This window comes from Heliangelus exortis, chromosome 4 (assembly GCF_036169615.1).
Source record: "Heliangelus exortis chromosome 4, bHelExo1.hap1, whole genome shotgun sequence".
Lineage (NCBI taxonomy): Eukaryota > Metazoa > Chordata > Aves > Apodiformes > Trochilidae > Heliangelus > Heliangelus exortis.
In genome coordinates, this window is record NC_092425.1 from 27,684,422 (window position 1) to 27,704,454 (window position 20,033).

The 20,033-nt window shown below is 37.5% G+C and overlaps 1 protein-coding gene across 17 annotated transcripts in view; it reads left to right on the forward strand.

Moving 5' to 3' along the window:
* The window catches only part of FRYL (FRY like transcription coactivator), a 152,005-nt gene that overhangs the window by 41,630 nt on the left and 90,342 nt on the right, over window positions 1-20,033 (forward strand). For all 17 annotated transcript variants that reach the window (XR_011725806.1, XM_071743601.1, XM_071743600.1 and 14 more), the window contains one exon: window positions 19,373-19,572. Coding sequence is in view for 16 of the 17 variants with exons in the window: in XM_071743588.1 (XP_071599689.1) it covers window positions 19,373-19,572 (200 nt within the window). In the remaining variant the exon portion in view is untranslated. The remainder of the gene's footprint in view (window positions 1-19,372; window positions 19,573-20,033) is intronic.

Consider the following 20,033-nt stretch of genomic DNA (forward strand, 5'->3'; position numbering starts at 1 on the left):
TCATCACAAAATTTTCTTGTGAAGGTAGAGGATTTTTTTTTTTTTTTTTTATTAAATTATCCAGCTGAATCATCTCAAGGCAAGGAGGGTGGACATGAGAGTTGGAGTAAAAGAAGGGTCAGGACCACCTGCCTAGCAATGAGAGGCTCACTGCCTCTTCTGTTAGCTGTGTAAGGGAGTGTCTGCTCAGCTGGATCATTGAGCCTTGCTCTCATGTATTGCATATAAGCCTTCTTTTTATTTGCTATTTTTTCTTGTGAATTCTTGTGAATTTCTGTGTGAATTTTTGGGGTATTTTTGGGTTGGTCTGTCTTTCACTGTTGATTAACATAGATATGGGTGTGTCCTTTTTTCCTTGCTTTATCTGATGCCTACAGTCTGTAATATAACACTTCTTATATAGACTGGGCATAAGGGTATGGATGTTCATTAGAAAAGTGTATTTAACCAGAGTTTTACCAACAATAAGTAGATAAGCATGTAGGATGTTTTGGACCTTGCTTTTGACTTCTCTGTACACCAACTTGGAAAGCCTTGAACTGTGATTTTTTTCTTAAAATTTTTTACTCTTAATATTAGTTTTTAAAATATGATGCCTGTATTAAGTACATTATGTGTTGGGATATACATTATTTATTTTCATCAGGCATATATATGCTAGAAGGTGCTTCCTTTGGGTCATTCTTTCTATTAAAGCAATGTACCTTTTACTAAATTCATAAATAGATTCTGCAATGATTGAAATTGCAGAAGAGAATGCTATTGAAAGGAGAAAGTGCCCCAAATGCAAACCACTCTGTCAGCTACTGTTGCTAGAATAAACTGCATGCTCTGCATGGACTTCAGGAAAGCTCCAGATAAACCAATGCAACAGCCTATATCAAATACCCCGTTTCTGCTGACTTTTTTTTTTTTAAACTCCGGCTCTGGTGCATTTGTATTTGAAGGGGAAAGCTTCAGACACTAGAGATTTAATAGCATTTGAGAGCTCACTGACAAAACACTATTTAATTATTTAGAAAGGTGTCTGCCAACTTTGGAACGCTCTGTGGAGCAAAACTGTTGTTTGCTCTATTTTTTATATCCTGTTTGCATGTAGTTACAGGTCTCTACTGTACAGAGAGAAATATTCTTCCTCATTCCTCTGTGAAGAGTAATGATACTAGTCAAAAAGAGCTTTTAAATTCTACTGGGTACAGTGCAAAATAAATAGTGAATTTAAACTTTAAGAGAAAGACCATTCTAAATCAAAAGTGGCACTCAGAACCTAAAAGATACTGGGCCATGCTACTGCAACTATGAATTGTTTAAACTTCACTGATGGCCCCTGTGAATGCCAGAAGCAAAATTTTATGTTAGTAGGTGTAGTAGAAACTACTTTCTGGGAGACATTTTGGGGGATTTAATTGAAATACAATTTTTATAATATGCCGCCAAGCTGTGGTAACACAACAAAATAAAATTTTAAGACATAGACTTGTTTTATTTTAATCACATTTTATATATTGGAATATTAATTATTGAAAAAATAAAGGTATAGAAAGAAAGAAAATCTTGTGTATGCTTTGCACTGATAACTCTGATAAAACAGATCCAGGAGTTTTTATGCACCTATCAAGAAATATTCAAAACGTAGTAATGATGAAAAAGGTAGAGGTGGAGAATGTTTCAATACCGTTGCAGAATTAAATATTTTGACTCTTTAATGACTTGTTGCCCTGTGTGGGTATAGATAGAACAAACAACAAAAGCAATACATGTAAAACATTTTATTCATAATAGATATTATTAATACAAATATAATACTTCTGAAAACAACAGGTGTATAAATTTTTTTCCTCACTCTTTACCTTTTTTTCATTTTTCTCTTCAGAATAAGAATTTGAAAGTCCAAAGGGAAGAAAGGCTACTTTTCTTCAGATATATATAGCCTCAGAAATAGACTCCTGTGAGTTTAAAATCCCAACAATTTCAATCTTCTAAAATTTAAAAAAAAAATAAATTGTAATTTAAAACATTAATGTCTGTAGGTTTCTTGCTCAAGAATTAGTTTAAGATCCAGAAGTAAATAATTTCTCAGAGATTTTAGGAAAGCAGAACCTGGGAAATATAAATTAGTTCTCTGGTTTGGCTCATCAGGCACAGCTGGCATGTGATCTGGGGATATTTTCAACTTTACTTTTTGCAGGTTCCTTTTTAGACAATTGCTTCAGACCAGACTGCTGGTCTAGAAAGATATTTGAATGCCCTTAACTCTTGCAAATCGATGCTAACTAATTAATGGTTGTTGGAAATAATTGTTTTATTTACAGTGCTATCAAAGCACTGTAAGCAGCCTTAGGAATTGTTGATTTTCTTCCTTCTGCTGCTTCTTTTCATCACCCCTGTTTGCTTTTCACGCTGCTGAACCAGGAGTTAGGATCTTCAGGTTAGGAATTCTGATGTTTGTGAGGGTGTCAGTGGGGCAGGGCCACTGGTCAGAAACACCTCAGCTTAATGCAGCCTATGTGAGGCGTCGATATCTGAGTGGAAACCTGCCTCCTTTTCTCATGGACATCTTGTTGGTGCTGGCTGTCAGCAGGACATAGCCATGGGGCCAAATATCACCAGATTTTTGCTGTTCTTTCAGCTACAAATGAGGTCTTGTCCTGGAAAAAAAAACAAACAAAAAAACAAACAAAAAAACCCAGGCTGGCAACTGCCACTTCATTTTTATGCCAGCAAAGCAAAACTAACCCAAATATAATGAGGTTTGGCTGAGAAGTTTTTTTGATAGCTGTGTGAGGCACTGTCGCAAGAAACCCATGACAGACCCATTGTGGTATATTAAGGTGGAGTTGTGCATTGTTCTGCCTGAAGAGGTATTTTTTATGTCTTCAGAAATTAACAGGGTAGGAAAAGAAGAAGAATCCAAAATGTAGAATTTCCCTAGCAGAATAGTATGGATGAGAAAGATTTTAATCTTTTAGTCTTTTTTTTCCCCCCACCTTCCTTCTTAAATAATAATTCAAACAGCTCTGAAGGGGTGAAAGGGCACCTCAATCTGTAATTATTCCTCCACAGGAAAGAAAGCAAAAGTGTATCACTAATTCTGAAAGAATTAAGCAAACCAGTATAAGCAAAGCCAGGTTTAACAAAAATGGTGCAGGATGACCAAAAGGAAAGTGATTCCACTCTTAGAAGTTTTCCTACTGTATGTCACTAAAGTGTTGCTAAAAGCATTGCTTGAATATTTTTTTTATATGTAGTTTATTGCAAATTTGTAGTTTGTGCCTATCTCTTATGGCCATGTTATCCCCAATGGAGAGATACTGTAACTGGAAAGCTGGATTGCTTATCTTGGAGAGGATAAAGGAAGCAAGAACATAACTTTTTTAGTCAAACATGGGGAGAGGATGGTAGGATGGGCTGGGAGGGTGCAGACATTAGTTATGTGGTTTTGGAAGCAATCCTGTAGCTTTTCACTATCTAAAATATGGTAAAGGATGCGAATTATGCTCCACTGAGCATGAGAACTTCTCGAAGTGTGTTGAGCTGAAGTTCAGCTTCACTAAAAATGGTATTACACTGAGCCAAATTGGTGTCTTCCCAGAGAGGCCTGGTTTTATTAGAGACTGCGAATTTACAGAATGAAAAAAAAAAAAAGAGTGCGTGCTGCTTGTTCTGAAGACCTGAAGTGAGGATATACTCACTTTGGTTAATTTTAGTTTATATACTGGTTTGTTAGAGGTAGTCTTTCACTTTAGTTCTTTCTCAAGCTTCCATCTCTCTTCTGTACTTCCTTATTGCTGCCAAGACCATTTACATTAATGATGCTGAGAAGCATGGTTAATGCACCTCCTTAGAACTATTTGGTTTCATTTTATATTAGCAGTTTTAATACTCAGGTTATCAAGACCGGCTGCCAAAAAGTGATCATGAATACTGGATAGCATTAGCTGTCTGGGGTCTGGGAGGAGTGACAGAAAGCCATGAAGGTGTGGAAGAGCAGCTCTCTTGACAGGATTTTCTCTGCATAACTCTAGGGAGCCTCGGTCCCTGATTTCTGCTGACTGGGAGTATTGTCCAGAAGCTTGGCTAGGTCTGAGCAAATCCTCTGAGTTAATGGCACTGCAATGTGTGTGTTCTTTGCTTATGTCTTACTTGGAAAATCGGTGTGTGTGGGGGGACAGGATATTTCTAACCTTTAAATGTATTAGCCTGTCTAGTTAACTTGAAAATGTTTGTCCATGGTTGTCTTCATTTTGATCCCATTGAGGTGGCAGAACCTCATAAGGGGTTGAAAGTTTTCATCAGCATCTACAGTAAGGGAAAAAACTGACTGATTTATCTTGACTTTCCTCTGTTCTCCTTCTTTTAAAACACAGCTGCTGTAGCATGGTATTGATGCAATATTTCTTAAGCACTGCTCCTTCCCTTGAATTGTGGTTGTGGTGTAGTCATGCATTGCTGATCTGACTGCCTTCCTTTTCACCCCTTGCAAAGGAAGAAAACCATAATCTCGTCCTATTGTGTGTCTAGCAAACTTATAGTCAGGTCAGAGGGGAAGTGGACTTTTATAGTGTGATTAAAACAGCTTGCTGGTTTATGGTGTTGTCAATATGCAACCACACAGACTTACACCACGTCATCAGAGACAAAGATGAGTGATGAGCTCTGGATGTAAAATGCAGATTTCTAGGTCACTGGCTGAGAGTGTAATTCAGCAGAGGCCAGAGCTTGTTATCGTGTTGTGTTCTGCCATTTGGTCTTCTTCCAGATGTCAGGACCAGAGAGATCCCTGCTTTGAGGCCGTCTGAGCTCTGTGGTCACTGCCCTGTCCCATTGTGGCCAGACTGCTTCCTTGCTCTTTTTTCCCCTCGAAGTTGTTCAGTGAATCAAACCTATGTTTTGTTACTGTAGAGTGATTTATGAGAAAGTGGGTTCTTAGGGTAGATACCTAGATTTTGCCTGTTAAACTCCGACACACTGTGGAAGCTTGACGTCCAAATTCTTGGGAATAATTGGGAATAATTGGGCAGCACGTGAAAACAGCTTTGGTAATAATATACCTGAGCAGTATTGAAGCAAGTATTGCTTCATTTTCAAAGTAATTCTACCCCTGTATTTATATATTGCAACTTGGGAGATGGCAGCATTGACTAACTATTGGTGCTAATTCTGGTCAGTATCCTAAGTGACCTTAGAATTTTTCTTTGTGTAGCAATAATAAGGGACGTTATGGATTGTACAACCATTTTTTACTGGTATCCTCTGTGAAGAAGTTTTGCCCTCTGTTCCTGAAGAGTGCCTGATATTGGAGAATTTTTATGATAGAATCTTAATAGTTTTATATGTCTCTTCCAGTATGTTTCTTCTTTCCATATTTTTGTATTTGTTGTGAACTCTGTAGTATTCTAAATGCCAGTCAAATATTGCTCCTGTTGCTTATGGCCAAGCTATAGTCTGTGTTGGTGCATAGTGAGATGTGTAGTTACTTTTCAAGCCTCAAAACTTGGTAGTATTCAAATTATTGCAGTTCACAATGTAGCAGTGATACATTTGTCCTACCTTCTTGCAGGCTACTCACTTTAAAATATAAACATAATTTTATTCCTTTCTATCAGCATGGAAGACTTCAGAACAGATTTTGCCATACTTCAGTTTGTAGATGAGTGTCTCTGCTAGATGCTGATAGACTGTGGATGTTTTTTCTGTCTTCTGACAAAAATACAAATCCTACTATTATTTTTATCGGGTGACAGTGTAGGAAACACTGTTGCAACATTGTATGAAGCATGTAGAAGATGAAAATGTGAGACTTTATAGAAAGGAAAAATGGAGATGTTACTTAAAATAAGAACCAAGGGTAGGAAAACTTTTTTTCACTAGGTTTCACAATCTCTCAAGCCCCAGAGTGTGTGTCCAAGAGGCCCATCCATCTGAGCACCAGGACAGGGATGTTCAAGGCGTCTGTCCTGGAAAAAATCACCACAGTGCTTGTGTCCATCTGTTAGGTCTGGAATCTATGGCCATGGTATGAGGGGTAAGAATGTCAGGGGCTACATTCTCCTCACATCCCAGGTTCCTCTTCAGCTGCCAACAAATTTCGAGCATATGTTTTTGGAACTGACAGTGACCTGTGTCTGCCTCCTGTCCCACCCCTATCGTTAGGGATGGACGTGGTTCTTTGTGTCCAGGTCTGGGTGTGTGAGGGGTCTCCCTGACCTGCTTACCATGTGCTGGGCCATGAGAAGAGCCCTGCTTCCCCTGGTGCCTCCACAGCCAAACCTTCCTGCTCGTACCAGTCCCAAGCCTCTCAGGTACGGGTCTCTGCAATGCTTTTTAGAGTTTATGTGTTGAAACCAGATAAAGGTTCTTATTGTGGAGAGAGCAAACTACATTCTGAAGTAAGTTAGAATCAGATAAAAAGTTAAAATGAAAGTTGAGGAAGGCAGGAGAAAAAGGCTTTTTATTTTTCTTTTGAATTCCAGTACGTAACAGCTCAAGTGTTTTAAATGACCGATATAAGCCAATTGGAGTTCCACAGACAAACATATGATAACCTATTTTTATTTCATATGTGACTACTCTTCTCCCCTGGAACTGACAGAGAAGCTGTTGAATCTGAAAGCTAGGTGTGTTTATGGTGGCTAAGAATAGCACTACGTGGCACTTAGAGCATTTTCTCTAACAGAGGTCCAGTTCAAGGACTGGCTATGTCTGCATGCTATGTGAGATTGTTTTGTCAGGTTTGTGCTCTGCCCTTGCACTTTCTCTTAAAGTTCTGGAGGCTGTAATCTGTTTTTTGGTTGGTTTTTGTTTGTTTTGGTTTTTATTTTTTTTTAAAGGAGTTGCACAACTTGAGATTCTTGCTAGTTTAGTTTACTTTTATTTGCAGTTAGCATAGATAAGTGTCTTCAGAAGGTCTTGTTAGAAATATGAGTGTCTTGTGCTTGCTTTAAAAAAAAATTGTTTATTGAAGTAGGGCTTCATGTGAACCTGGCACTACTTTATGCTGTTAAAGACTTAAAAAGTGCTGAGGAGCCTCAAAATACAGTTTCTGCATTAACCACAAAACAAAAGTAAATTTGGGTAAGTGACTTAGTGAACTTCTGAACCTTTTAGATGTCTGCTAACTTTCATACTCATCAAACTGTTTTTCTCCAGAAACAATTAAGACATCCCAGACCATCACCAATTCAGCAGCTGATATTGTTCTTTTTCTGTAGAGTTTGCTGAAGGAAAAGTTAGCTCAGAAGATTAAATTTGGTAAAAAGAAAAACAGACAACTACACTTAGCTTAAACAGAGAATTTACAATGTAAGGAATACGTGTGCCATCACAAGGAAACTTATGTTCTAGCTGAAAATTAATCAATCTCTCCTATATGCTAACTGGGAGCTGAAACCCATCAATGTCAAATTTTCAGAAGAGCTGATCCCCTCAGGGCAGAATATGTTACTTAGAAAATACATTCAGATAGGATTGTTAATTTATTTTTCTTACAAACGATCAAATTATGTAGCTAGCTGGATGTACAAATTTTTTTTTTTTTTTATGTTGTGGTTTGATACTCCAGGAAACTTATTCAAAACTATATTTTTACAGTATTTTTTCCCCTCATCCTTGATATGGTTATGTTAAACGGGAGAGACTGAGTTAGTCTTTGCAGGTTTGTTTCCCTCTGCAGGTCATATTTTCCCAGTTTGGTGAAACTATCAGAATAGGAACATATAAGGGTCGAAATTGGTACTTAATGCATGAGACTTATTCAAATCCTATATTGTGTATATTCCAATGCTTAAATGCATTTGTTTATTCTCTTTTTAAATCCTTGTGTGTATATATCTGACACTTTACTTTTCAAGCAGTACCTCAGTATCACAAATACTATCATAATATTTCTATGTACTTCACTAAGCAGTTACCTCCAAAGTTGTGAAAATGCTCTGTAAATGGACCCAGTCTGGGCTAATACAATATTTTTGATCTTTAACTTGCTGACGTATTTTTCATCTGAAATGCCAGTATGCTTATATGGAGCATATTAAAAGGAATTGAATTGGTAAATAGGTTTCTTCATAGATTTTTTTAAAAATATGTGGGGTTTTTTTTGTTTGGGTTTGTTTTTTTTTTTTTTAATGATACATGATGTGAAGTTACTGGTTACTTTATAACTTGTGCTCCAGAGTCCTTTTTCCAAAACAGCTTTTTACAGCAAAGCTGCCAGTATTCATTACTTTTTGCATTTATGCAGGAAAGGTATCAGTTTGACATTAATGAGGATAATTGAGGATAATGAGCATAATGGAGATAATGAGGAAAAGTCTTTTCCTCTTTCTACTGGGAGCTGGAATTGCCCTCTTCTCAGAAGGAAAGAATAAAAAGGCAGTGGGAGGTGGAGTTTAAACAAACTACCTTGGTTTGTGCTCTTCCAGAGAACTCTTTGAAAAGCTGCTGGCTTCTGACACTATCTTTTTAAAAGTAATACCAAAGTAGATGTCTTCATTGTTTTTTCTTTCAGTACAGTGCATCAGTAGGGTTTTTTATGTCCTTAATTCTTCAAATCGAGCATGTGGAGTTTTGTTTTTCCAGAGAAATGTGGATTAGGGAGGATGAGAGAAGGTATTTAAGTTTCTTTTTCTATTTGCTGGCTAGCAAAGGCATGCCTGTGATCACTTTGACCTAGTTGCTTGATGTATTTTTTGTCGGCGACTTGTATGTATGTTAATATATTGAAAGAAAACAAAGCCTCATCAGAGATGAAATGTTTGCAGTGACAAATGTTAGAATTAAGTTGCTTGTGCAACCCATATTGGTGTGTTTGTATTCCTTTGATGCTGGATCGTTGCCTTAGTTTTAGTTTTTTAGGTACAACTTTTAAAAGCTTTAGATTTAGGATTTATTTTGTACTTTTCTTTCTCTTCATGTATTTAGCATACCATAAAAAAGAATTCTTGTTATTTAGAACAAGTTTACTCTCATCATTGCTGGGGAAAAGCATGCTTCCTTAACTTGCAAAACATGGGATATGGAAATCTGGAATAAACACTAGGAAATATAATTATTTTTCCTTCTGTTTCTGTTCTAGTCCTCAGGCCTGTGTGGTGTATCTTCCCACTCCTGCCTTTTCCTCCCTTATGCTTTTGAATTTCACATCACTTGGCCAGGCATTGGTAAAATTGTATCGTGTCTCTTAGCTCACACTTAACATGGGATTCAGAGCATCAGTGCATTTCTGATGTGGTGCAGCCTTCAATTTGCTAGTCCAAGGAGGAAAAAATGGATTTTTCAATTAACAGTTCTGTTCTCTGTCCTATTTCTCCCATCCCTGTGAGCTGAGCAGGACACATTTTCCCTACCATCTAGGCTTGGGGGAGAAAGCGTGCGTCCAAGAATACCTGCAGGCTTACCTGCCAGCTGAGAAGTTGGCTCTGGCTCTCCCAGCTGCAGTCCATTTGCCAGGAGAGGGGATGGAGAGAGACCAAACTGCAGCTAGCAAGCTTAAATTTGCTCAGTAGGAACCTTGGAAACTTTCTCTAAAAAAAAAAAAAAAAAAAAAAAGAAAAAATTATTGCTAATGGCAAAATGCTGGAAAACATTGATACAGGATACAGGATGATATGTACCCACTAGGCTCAAATTAATACCTGATTTTTGGGTCCTTATTGGTGAATTGTGGGTAAATGTTGCAGCCAGATTGGGTGTCCAGCAGCAAGATGTGAGATGGTGTCAACATTTTTAGCTATTATGTTGTCAGAGAAAGCTGTAACTGTACATGTTCAGAGAAAAAAATTGATGGTGTGGCTCATTGGAATTGATGCCAGATAGCCAGACATCTAAGCTGATGTTCTTCTAGTTGTCCTTCTGACTCCAGAAGTTAGAAGTGAAAGAAAATTGTGTGGTGCTTTCACAAATGACGACCTTTTGGCTAATACATCATGAATGCACAGTACTATAAGTATGATAACAATTGATAGTATGGTGATGAGTCAGAGCTTCTAGGTTCCTTTGAAAGCCAGGGAATACTACTAGCTAAGACTTAGTGGTGGCATGGTTTACATTTTCCTGAGGACAGGTGGATCATAAGAACAAACAAAACAAGCCAAAGTTATGCTGTTCTATCCTTTCTCTCCGTATTCAATAGGAAGGCATCATCTTCACTCCTGGTGCAGTAACACTGCACATGCTTTTTGCATCGTTACCGAAAGTGCGACTTACAAGTGAGGTGGAGGAGGTAAAGAGAGAAGTTTCAGGATTTTAATGCTTATGTGGTTATTCTTCTGGGGGAATACAACATTTTTAGATGAGTGAAACTTGTCAGCTCTATATGCTCAGTTATTATAGTTCAGTGTTTTGGAGGGAGCTGAGATATTCATACCTCCCTTACTTCTCAACACAGTCCTGGTACTTTGCTGGTGGCGTCCAAAGGATTTTGATGGAAGAATCTTGTTAAGTCTTCACAGTAAGCCTACTGGGAAACAAAACAATACATAAGAGATGTGTGCTTAGAATGATACCTTTGACAAGTTTGCAACTTGATTAAAGGACTGTTTTCCAACAGAAATTAATATATAGGCCTAACTTGCTTTTTTGTATGTGCAGCTTTAATTTGAATTGAAAGATACAGTTGTATAAATCTTCAGGACAGTACAAGTATTTCTGATAATTATCACTGGGAATTACAGCCCTGAACCTTTACATTCCTGCTATTATCCTGCTTCCCTATGGGCTGTATTGTGTTCCAGATTATGAACAGATGAAAGAGACTTATCCTTTGTATTCTTTTAAGCTCCTCCTGCATGAGAATGGCTTTCTGAGAAGGAAGGAAAGCATGGTAAATGCTATTTAAAAAGCATGGTAAAAGCAATTTGGAAGTATGCTACAAAATATAGTTTATTTCATCCTAAGTGAAGGCTTCTGTGAAATTAAAAATATTATTTTTAGTTGAAATTGTTTATCTAAACATGTTTTCTATTCTGGCAGTTGTCCTAGAAAGGAATTACATAAACTACATTTTTAATGGTCTGACACTTTAACGTTCAGGATTTCCTGATGGGATGCCATAATCAAGAATGACTGGGCAGGACTTGAGACAATTGAGTTCAAACTGATTTCCTCTTCCTCCTCCAATTTTTGTGCTTTATCACATTGTTTTCCAAGTGTATGGTTTCGCCTTTTGGCATCTTGTGCTATCAAAATTATTTTTTAAAGTTGTTAATTTTTTTTTTTTTCCTATCTGATAAGAATCTACAGGCCTGGTCTACTGTAGGAAGCTTTGTAATGTGATTCACATATTGGGCTGTGCTTGTTTTTGCATATGCGTATAGCAGTTTCAGCCAGTATTCATTTCTGTGTCCTAGCTGTTATATTGTCAAGGATTTTTTAAAATATAAATATATAAAATTGGTCTTGCATATATCTGAATGATTTTTAAAAAAATACCTTGTTTGCAAAGGTTGCACTGTAGATGGGACGTGCTGCCCTGCAATTCCATACTAACTAACGTAGAATTAGATAGCATGAGAGATCAGGTGAGCTTCAGCAGTATCTTTGATACTCTGTAGGTTGTAGCATCCTTTGCTGCTCTTGAGTTTGAAATTTTCAGTGGATGGAGTGAGCCCAGCAGTGACTTAATTGTTTATGACTGGCTGCCCTGGATATCCTGACACTGTCCTGGATGTCAGGTCTGACCTCTTTTTCAACCATTAAATTTCTTAATAATTGTGTTTTCTACCTTCTGTAAAAACACACGCCCATGACTGTACGTGATGCATGTGGCTGTTGTTCATCCTGTTAAGTCACAGTTTTATAGAAAAGCAGGTTCTCTATGTACAGTATGAAGATAGTGTGTTACTCACTAACAGTTTTAAAATATTGTTGTGATTTGTATTTATTTTTTAATTGATTGGGAACTTTCCTCGGGTAGAAAAACGGCTATGTTGTAGTTCAGTGGTGGTGCTTTTTCACACGTGACAGAGGTTTAGAAAGGAGGTTTTTGCATGGTTGCTACTTCTCACCTAAATATAAAGGTAAGAAGAATGACTGCAATAGTCCTTATTTAAGAAGCAGTAAAACAGTAGGATTTACTTGGTAAAAGACGTACCGCAGTAAAAGAAGTATTTAAAAGTAATTTTCCTAATTTTATCTCTGTAATCTATTTCATCTTTTCATCAGTTCTAGAGTTTCAAAGAAGAAATAGTATACCTGTTTTAATTTGAGACTTCTCAAAATAAAGCAAGGAAGAGACTGCAGAGAAGTCCTTAGTATTTCTGCTGAATTTGCTCAGCCATTAAGGCATTTAGGCAAGAAGAATTTCTTGTTCTTTCACAGTACTTTTTAAGACGTTTCTGAATACTAATACAAATAAAAGGAGGAAATGTGCTATGAGGCAGAGAGCATAGCAAAAAGTCTTCAGAAGTTTTTGGTGATGTGGAGTTTAGATAGGAGACAGACCTTTCAGTGACTTGTCTGTGGTTGGTGTGCAGTAAACTGACTTCACACATCTGGGGATGTATTCTTAGGTGTGGAAAAATGGACACATTTTCTTCTACACTGTAATTGATTTAAAAGAAAACCCGAACAACCCAAAACCAAAAAAACCATCCATTTTAAGTTTGAAGAAGGATTACGTAAAGTTACTTCCTATTTCTTTCTCCCTTGGAGGGACACATTTTTTATTAGATCTCTAGAAAGCATTATGCCAAGTGAAAATATAAAAATTACAGTTTATGAATGAAAATAATGAAATGAAAACATGAAATGAAATGAAAACAGCAGTCAGGCAAAAGACTACTTAATCTTTGCAAAGGCACAACTCTTTGAGGATCATCAGCAGAAGTATCTGATAAGGGATTATAATCTGGTCCAGATATCTCGAAAACTAGATATTGCCAAATTAAGATTTAATGCCTTAAAATTTGTGCTGTGTCTCTGTGTCTTTCTGCAGTAACATTTCTGTGACCATTGACTGGCAGAGGAGTCTGTGTTTCAGGAAAAGTGAAAATTTAATTTCTTGCTTGTGTTGTCAGAGGCTCTGAAAGCAGAAAACAGGCTTTGTGTGAATACCTGTAACTAGACAAATTGGCAGCTGCTCTCCTAGTTGAGTCAGCTTTCCACAAAGAATGATCATATTTGTTGGGGGCAGAAAAATTATTTGTAAGATAGTTGCAGAAGATTTCTGTGCTGGTGGTTTTGTTTTGTGGTTTGAGTTCAAATGACAGCTCAGCTGTCATAATGCCAATTTCCACAACACACTCAAAAGACTTCCCTTTCCATATTCTCTCCCAACTCATCCTTCACATTTATCCATGTGCTCAATTGGCTACTTGTTGAAAGACACTTCTTTTATTGATGTGGTATTCTAGTATGTTTCTTTATGTTCTTTATATTTATACATGGAGAGGAAGTTAGCAGTATGTATATAACTTCCTTTCACTGAAAGGTTTGATTTGTTTTTGCAAACATTAAACTGAACCATACCACTGAACTAAGCCAGTTCTAAGCCTGCTTCTGCTTCAGAGATGGGTAATCTGTTCACCTTAGCCTGACATTTCATAAATGCATGACAGAAGTACCAGCTACCACTGCTGGTTATTTGAGTCTTTTTATCAAGTTGGTATAAAATCAGGGAGAGTCCTGAATAAGAATTTGCAGTCTGAACTTTTAGTCTGTGGATCTTATTAATGAGATAATATTCCTGGCCATGTAGTGTAATTGAACATGTGGAGACATGATTCTCATTAAACATTTTCTAAAGATATTTCACTGTATGCTGCCAGTGTAAAGAGAGAAAAGAGAATGGCATACCTCATGCCACTGGATGAATTAAGTCATGCAGTCCTGTGTATCTGGACCAACATACAAGAAATATGAGAGAAAGAGCAATTTTTTTTTTCGTCCATTTCCTTGATAGAATACGATTTCCTCGTATTCTAATGTATTTTGAATGAATTCATTTTCAGCCACTGTGTGTTTATATTTGTGGTGTTACTATCAGTAGGTATATCTTACATAAAGCAAAGGGTTATCTAGGTAACACATCTATGAAAGTTTGTTCAGCCAGTGGCCCTTAGTGGATGCACAATTTCACTGGTAACAACTGTGGATTTTATTGACATTATTTAAGCTGTCTTGTTGATTGTCATGACTGGTGTTAGAAGCTTCGTATGCCTTTCCCTTCACCTATAGGTTTTCATGACAATATTTTTATTAGGTACTTCTTTTAAACACATCTTAAGAATGCCTCAAAAAATGGCATCTAGTAGAAGCTTATTATCTCAGTATATCTAAGCATGTTGCTGAGAACAATACATCACTGAAAATATTGTAATAGCATATATATAACAAAGTGGTTAAAAAACATATATACATCTGTTTTACACGTTTGCAGTTTCTTCTTTTGTAATCTATTTGCACCGTTAAAAGTGAGCAAAATTCTGCTGGTAAATGAGCTTTAATGAAATAAATGGAAAAAATACCCACCGTCTCTGCAGAGAGCCAGCCTGAGCCCAGTGTGTTACTGTAGCTGACTGAATGCCATTGATGGTGTACCTGGAAAAATGCTATTACAATATTGGCATCCCCTCACTGTGCTGCACACCCTGCCCCCTCCCTGATGGGTGTACAGCCCCTGGGGCTGTAACTGGCTGGGGGGATCCCGGTGATCACCGGGAGCTGGGCACGCAGTGGTGCTGAGCAGTGGTGCTGAGCATGAGATCATCTGGGTTCAGTACAGGTAGAGCTGGTGAGGCAACAGTAAGTCCAGTTTACAGACATACTTCATGCAGTGTCACTATTGGTACATAATTTGGTTAAAAAACAGTGAAGTAGTAATAAACTTAAAATAGCAACCAAGAATACGATCTGCGTGATGAAAACTATGGAGGCCCTTCCAAAAAGTGTGCTAAGTATCTTTACATTATAGTTGGATGCTTTATGCAAAATGCATAAAATAATTCTAGATGTATTTTCAGGTATCTCAAAAAGGGAAAGATACCTGATAGAAAGTTATGCTTCAGTCTGACCATTTCAACTTCCTGAGAAACAGCAGCAACTAAAAGAACAAATTTAAGTCGAAGCAAAATACATGAAAAGCTTGGAAAGTACTATTTAAAGCACATATGAAGCGTCAGCACTTGGCTCAGTGTATAGTAGCACCAAAAAAAAACAAAAAACAAAAAACAAACAAAACAGCGCATACAAAAGCTAAAAATTACTGTTTAATATTAGCTGTAAAGTGAAATGCATTCATGGACTGTTCACAGGCTGCAGTGTCTTTGTTACCTTTTGTTACCTGCTTTGAATTCTGAATAATCTCGATGGTAAATAGAGCACTACTTATATCCTCAAATACTTGATGCCTTTGAGCTGTACAGAGAGAAGTGGGATGATTACAGTAGTGTTCTTTAATACCAACTTGGGTATTAAGTAACCTTTCCTAGTTGTGGACACTTCTGTTTAACATGAAACAATTTTGTTTCTAATTTAGCATACATCAGGGTGTGTTGCCTTTTGACCTTGGAGTATGTTGTCTGTCTAATTATCCTTTGTATTGTTTTACTGTTCCTTGAAACTATCCAAACAATTTGGTGTGGCCCTAGCAACCAAACAATACTGTTTAACAGAGATTTCCTACAGCACTTGCTCCCAGATTTCCCACGTAGCACTAGCTCGCATCAGAGAAAACAAACAGGATATTGTTTCAAGTGAATAATGTTCAGTGTTTTTGAGCCATTTATGAAAGTAGTCTCTTGTTTTTGAACTGTTGTGAGTGGCATGATTTGTTGGCTCCAGATTTCATCTGAAACTCTATAGAATGGTTCATGTTTTGAAGCTTCTTCAAAAGGTTTGAAACTTAAATATTCTCTGGCAGCTAAGAGCAGAGAAGGGCTTATGTTTTGATGACAAAGAAGAACAGAAACTGTTTAATCCTGACCTGTTAGGAGATTTTCTTCCATTAAGCACATGCTCTTTTATATCTTACTACAGTGTTATCAATTGCAAATTCATGAGTAAATGGATCCCACGGAACATAATTATGCCAGAAAATGTTTCTTGACCTAATTAAGAAATCTGATAATAGATTTTGGCTTTTCTTTAAGGAACTACTATGTATCTTATTAAACACAGTCAAGCTCCATCCCCCTTTGCCCTCCTATGTGATTTTTGTGTTTTTTGTTTTTTTGTGTGTGCATTTAACTATCTTACTGGTTTTGCACAGCAGATAAAACCACAGAGTTTGTGATATGCAAGGCAAGAGTGGTTTATGTGAGCCATTAATGCTGTCATGAATTACGAGTTCTCAGCAAGTTCATAGTTAAAAGTAAATCCTAGTCATCCTGCCTTTTGAATGCATTGGCATTTCAGCAAAGTTGAGATATTTGTAATCCCCTCATGGCAGCATTTGTAATTGCTTCAGTTTGACACTTTTCCCTTGTTTTTTTTTTGGGGGGGGGAGGGGGTACGGGACATTTATTACCAACTGAAGAGATTGTTCATGTTACACAAGGTAACATGGATGACTGTAGGATAGCCTTAACTCTGCTGCTGGAAGACTAAAAACACAAGTGCTGTCCCTGCACTGACTCTTCTTTTTTTGCTGGTGCATGCATATGTGCTGTCATATGGTGAACAAATTGGCAACAGGTTGTGTCAATACTAACCTGGGGAATAGAATGAATACATTTGCTGCTTTTCCAGTCCATTACACAACTGCACACTAATGTTTGCTTGCACCAGGGGAGGATGGCAGAGAGCAGGAGATGGCTGACTGAGAGGGGTTGCACCCTTTGACAGTGCTGCAGCTTACACCATCTGAAGGAGCTGTGTGAAACAGGAGCCAAGGAATGGGCTTTGCATGGATAAAGCTCTCCTGGTACCACCTTCCCCTAACTTGCATGGTAGTGCCCTCTATCTTGCACTGAAATTTATGCAACTCTTCTAGGAGCTGGTCTGGTGGTAGCCCAGTTGTTGCTTTTTTTTCCTTGCCAGGGTTGGGTTTTTTTTCCAGTTTACCCATTGTCAGGTTATTTCCTGTGTTGAGCCATGAGCCTGGGGGGAGGATTTGCATGTGGTATGTCTGGGTATTGGCATAAACAGCCTTGGGGTTTCATCCTTAGTGACTGAGGCTGTTTTGTAGGTTTGGAAGTTAACACACTAAGATAGTCTCTTACTGAGGATTGGGTTACTAGTACAATGTAAAGATAGTACTTCAGAGATGATCAGCTCTCTATGTTTTCCTGATTCTTTAGTGAACAGGGGCTTTTTAAGGTCATCTTTTGAGAACTGGAAACAGAGATGTATTGTGTGAACACATTATTAAGGCCTGTCTGCATAAAACAAATACAGATGTGTAGGGTTAAGAAGCAAGCTGGTCCTTCTCAGTCTCACTAGAGAGACAAAAGCTGGTTGAGTACCATCTTCTCATTGATCAGGAGCATGGGCTGCCCCAGAGCTGTGCCATGTTCCCTGAAGTCTCCAGTCCCAATAATATGGGGGCTGTGGCATACTCAAGTAGGTAAGCTTAAAAGGAACCAAAACACCTGCTTAACTAAATTTCTTCTGACCAGACACAACTGAAGATGGTCAAAAGGATAATTCAACTTCTTATTTCTTTCCAGTCTGTTAGGTTTAATGTGTGATTTAAAGTAAGAATCCATTTTGTCTGTTGAGTAGAACAAGGCTTTAGATTTCTTAGAAACGTTCACGTTTAGGGTAGAAGTAACTGTTTACTTAGATGTGTGTGGTATTTGTTAGGAATCCTTATCTACTTGATGTTTTAATTTTTATATTCATCTGCAAATGGATATAAAAGGAGAGTTGTTCAAGGCTGGTGTGTTGCAGCATTTTTCTGTTTTGTCAGTCTCATAGTTGTGTTTCTGTTACCTGCAGTGGTTAGAAAGGATGATCTATTCTTTCACTTCTTTTCTGTCCTCAAAGCTTTGTACTTTTTTTCTTGACATATAATGCATCTCTCTTTCATTTCCTGTGCTTCCTTTGGAAGCATCAGGCCTTAAGAACAACAAGAGTACTGATGCTGAAGAATGTAGAAGTTGTAAAGAAATGCATTTTTTTTTTAAGTGCCCGAAACATTTATGCTTCCATACTGAGAGACAAGCCAGTCATCAGATGTGGGATAAAAAAGAATTTTTCTCTCAAGTCAGATGTTTTGGGTTGTTGCCTTTCTTTACAGCGTGCACTTTGGTCTGTTTCCTAACACCTTTGTGCACTTTCATCCAGCACTCTTCCACTGTAGGGATCTACAGCATGGCGGTCTCTTCAATCACCCAGTGCCTGTGCTGTGTGGCACAAACTCTTCCATATCTTTTAGGACCTCAATTGCCAAGATCAAAGTGCTAGATCAAAGTGTTAAGAGGATGTTCAGAAATACTTTATGGCATGTGGTGTGCGTGAATGCCGTTCTGGTGTTGCCCCTGGTTGCTGGGAACTCAGCTCTGTGACCTTGGCAAGTCCTTCCAGGCTCAGAGGTGGCATACTGCAGTTTATGTACAGGAAAAAATAAGCTGAACTCAAACCAAACACTGAGTTTGTACAAAAAATACCTAGGGAAGAAAACCAGATCATATGTAGTACTCCCAACCTTATTCAAGGTAACCTTTCTTTTGGATTAGAAGTTAAGGTAGTTCTGACCATTCTGTTATCTGTTGTTCACTTGATTTGGCTTCATAAATGAATACTTTCTATGGAAGTTGAGGGAGTCCAAGTTATGTAAAATAAACCTTCTTGAAGTGATAGAAGAAGTTACGATTGACTGAGGCTCATACTTGGGAAGATGTGCAGGGAAGTACCAAAGTTCTGGTCTCCATGGCAACCAGTATTTTCATGAATGAACTGAACACTGAAAAAATGTTTGAGTAAAAGTTGTGGATAATACTGAGTTAATAAAAATCAAATATATAGAAGTAGAAAACGCAAAACTTTAATTAGGCTTCATTGAGTTCAGCCAAGAATGTCTCCTCATGCTGCAGAAAGTCTTGGAGAAGCCTACCTGAACAAATAATGATATGTAATGAAATAAAATAGACTGAGACTAGGCTCCTTATACAATTAGCTTAGGAAAATAAAATCTTAATATCATTAGGTAAGATTCTTAGTATACTGCAATTAACTTCGGGTGGCAACCGTGATAATAAATATTTTTGAGTGCTTAGGGAGAAAAGTAAAATCAAAGGTGGATAAATGTAAGTAACCTTTGCCTATGATAAATTCAGTATATGGCTGAAAGTGCTAATCCTTAGAGATGAGGAGACTAATACATGCATTGTTATTTGTTATTGATCAACTAATATTTCCATTAAAGAACAAGTCTTTCAGACTGTGTTCAGAAGCTCTGCTTTATCACTCTTTGTTTTTCTTTTTTTTTCTATAGCCTCCACACCACCCAGCAGAGTAAATAAACGCAGAGTTTCTCCAAGCGTTGTTTCTACCTGGGAAAAGAGAGGCATCATCATGTCTAACATTACTATTGATCCAGATGTCAAGCCTGGCGAGTATGTCATCAAAAGCCTCTTTGCTGAATTTGCTGTTCAAGCTGAAAAGAAAATTGAAGTTGTAATGGCTGAACCTTTGGTGAGTCCTTGTTTTGTTTGTTTTTTTTTTTTTGTTGTTGTTTTTTTTTTCATAATACCTCTTGAAATGGGACTGATTTATCATACATATGGTTATTGAAAAAAAAACACATCTCCAGTGTTAACTTTTCAAAGGGATTGATACAAGGGTAAACAGGCTTCTGCAAACACAGTTGCTGCCTGGATTATGGTTTATTGACTTCCGTTAAAACTGTTATGTAGGGGTTACTGGAAACAAGACCTCTCAGTATTCATAAGTTCTGTAAAGTTACAAAAGGAAATAGTGACAATGAAAATGTTCCTTCATTAACACTGCAAAGTGCTTCCTGTTGATGTTTCTTTGAAATAATACTTTCAAGAAAAGATGCATTTGGTTTGTTTTCCCAAGTAATGTCACTAGGACTGGGAAGAATATAACAGCCAGTATATACTGCAGATTAAGCAAAATGCAGATTCTGTTGG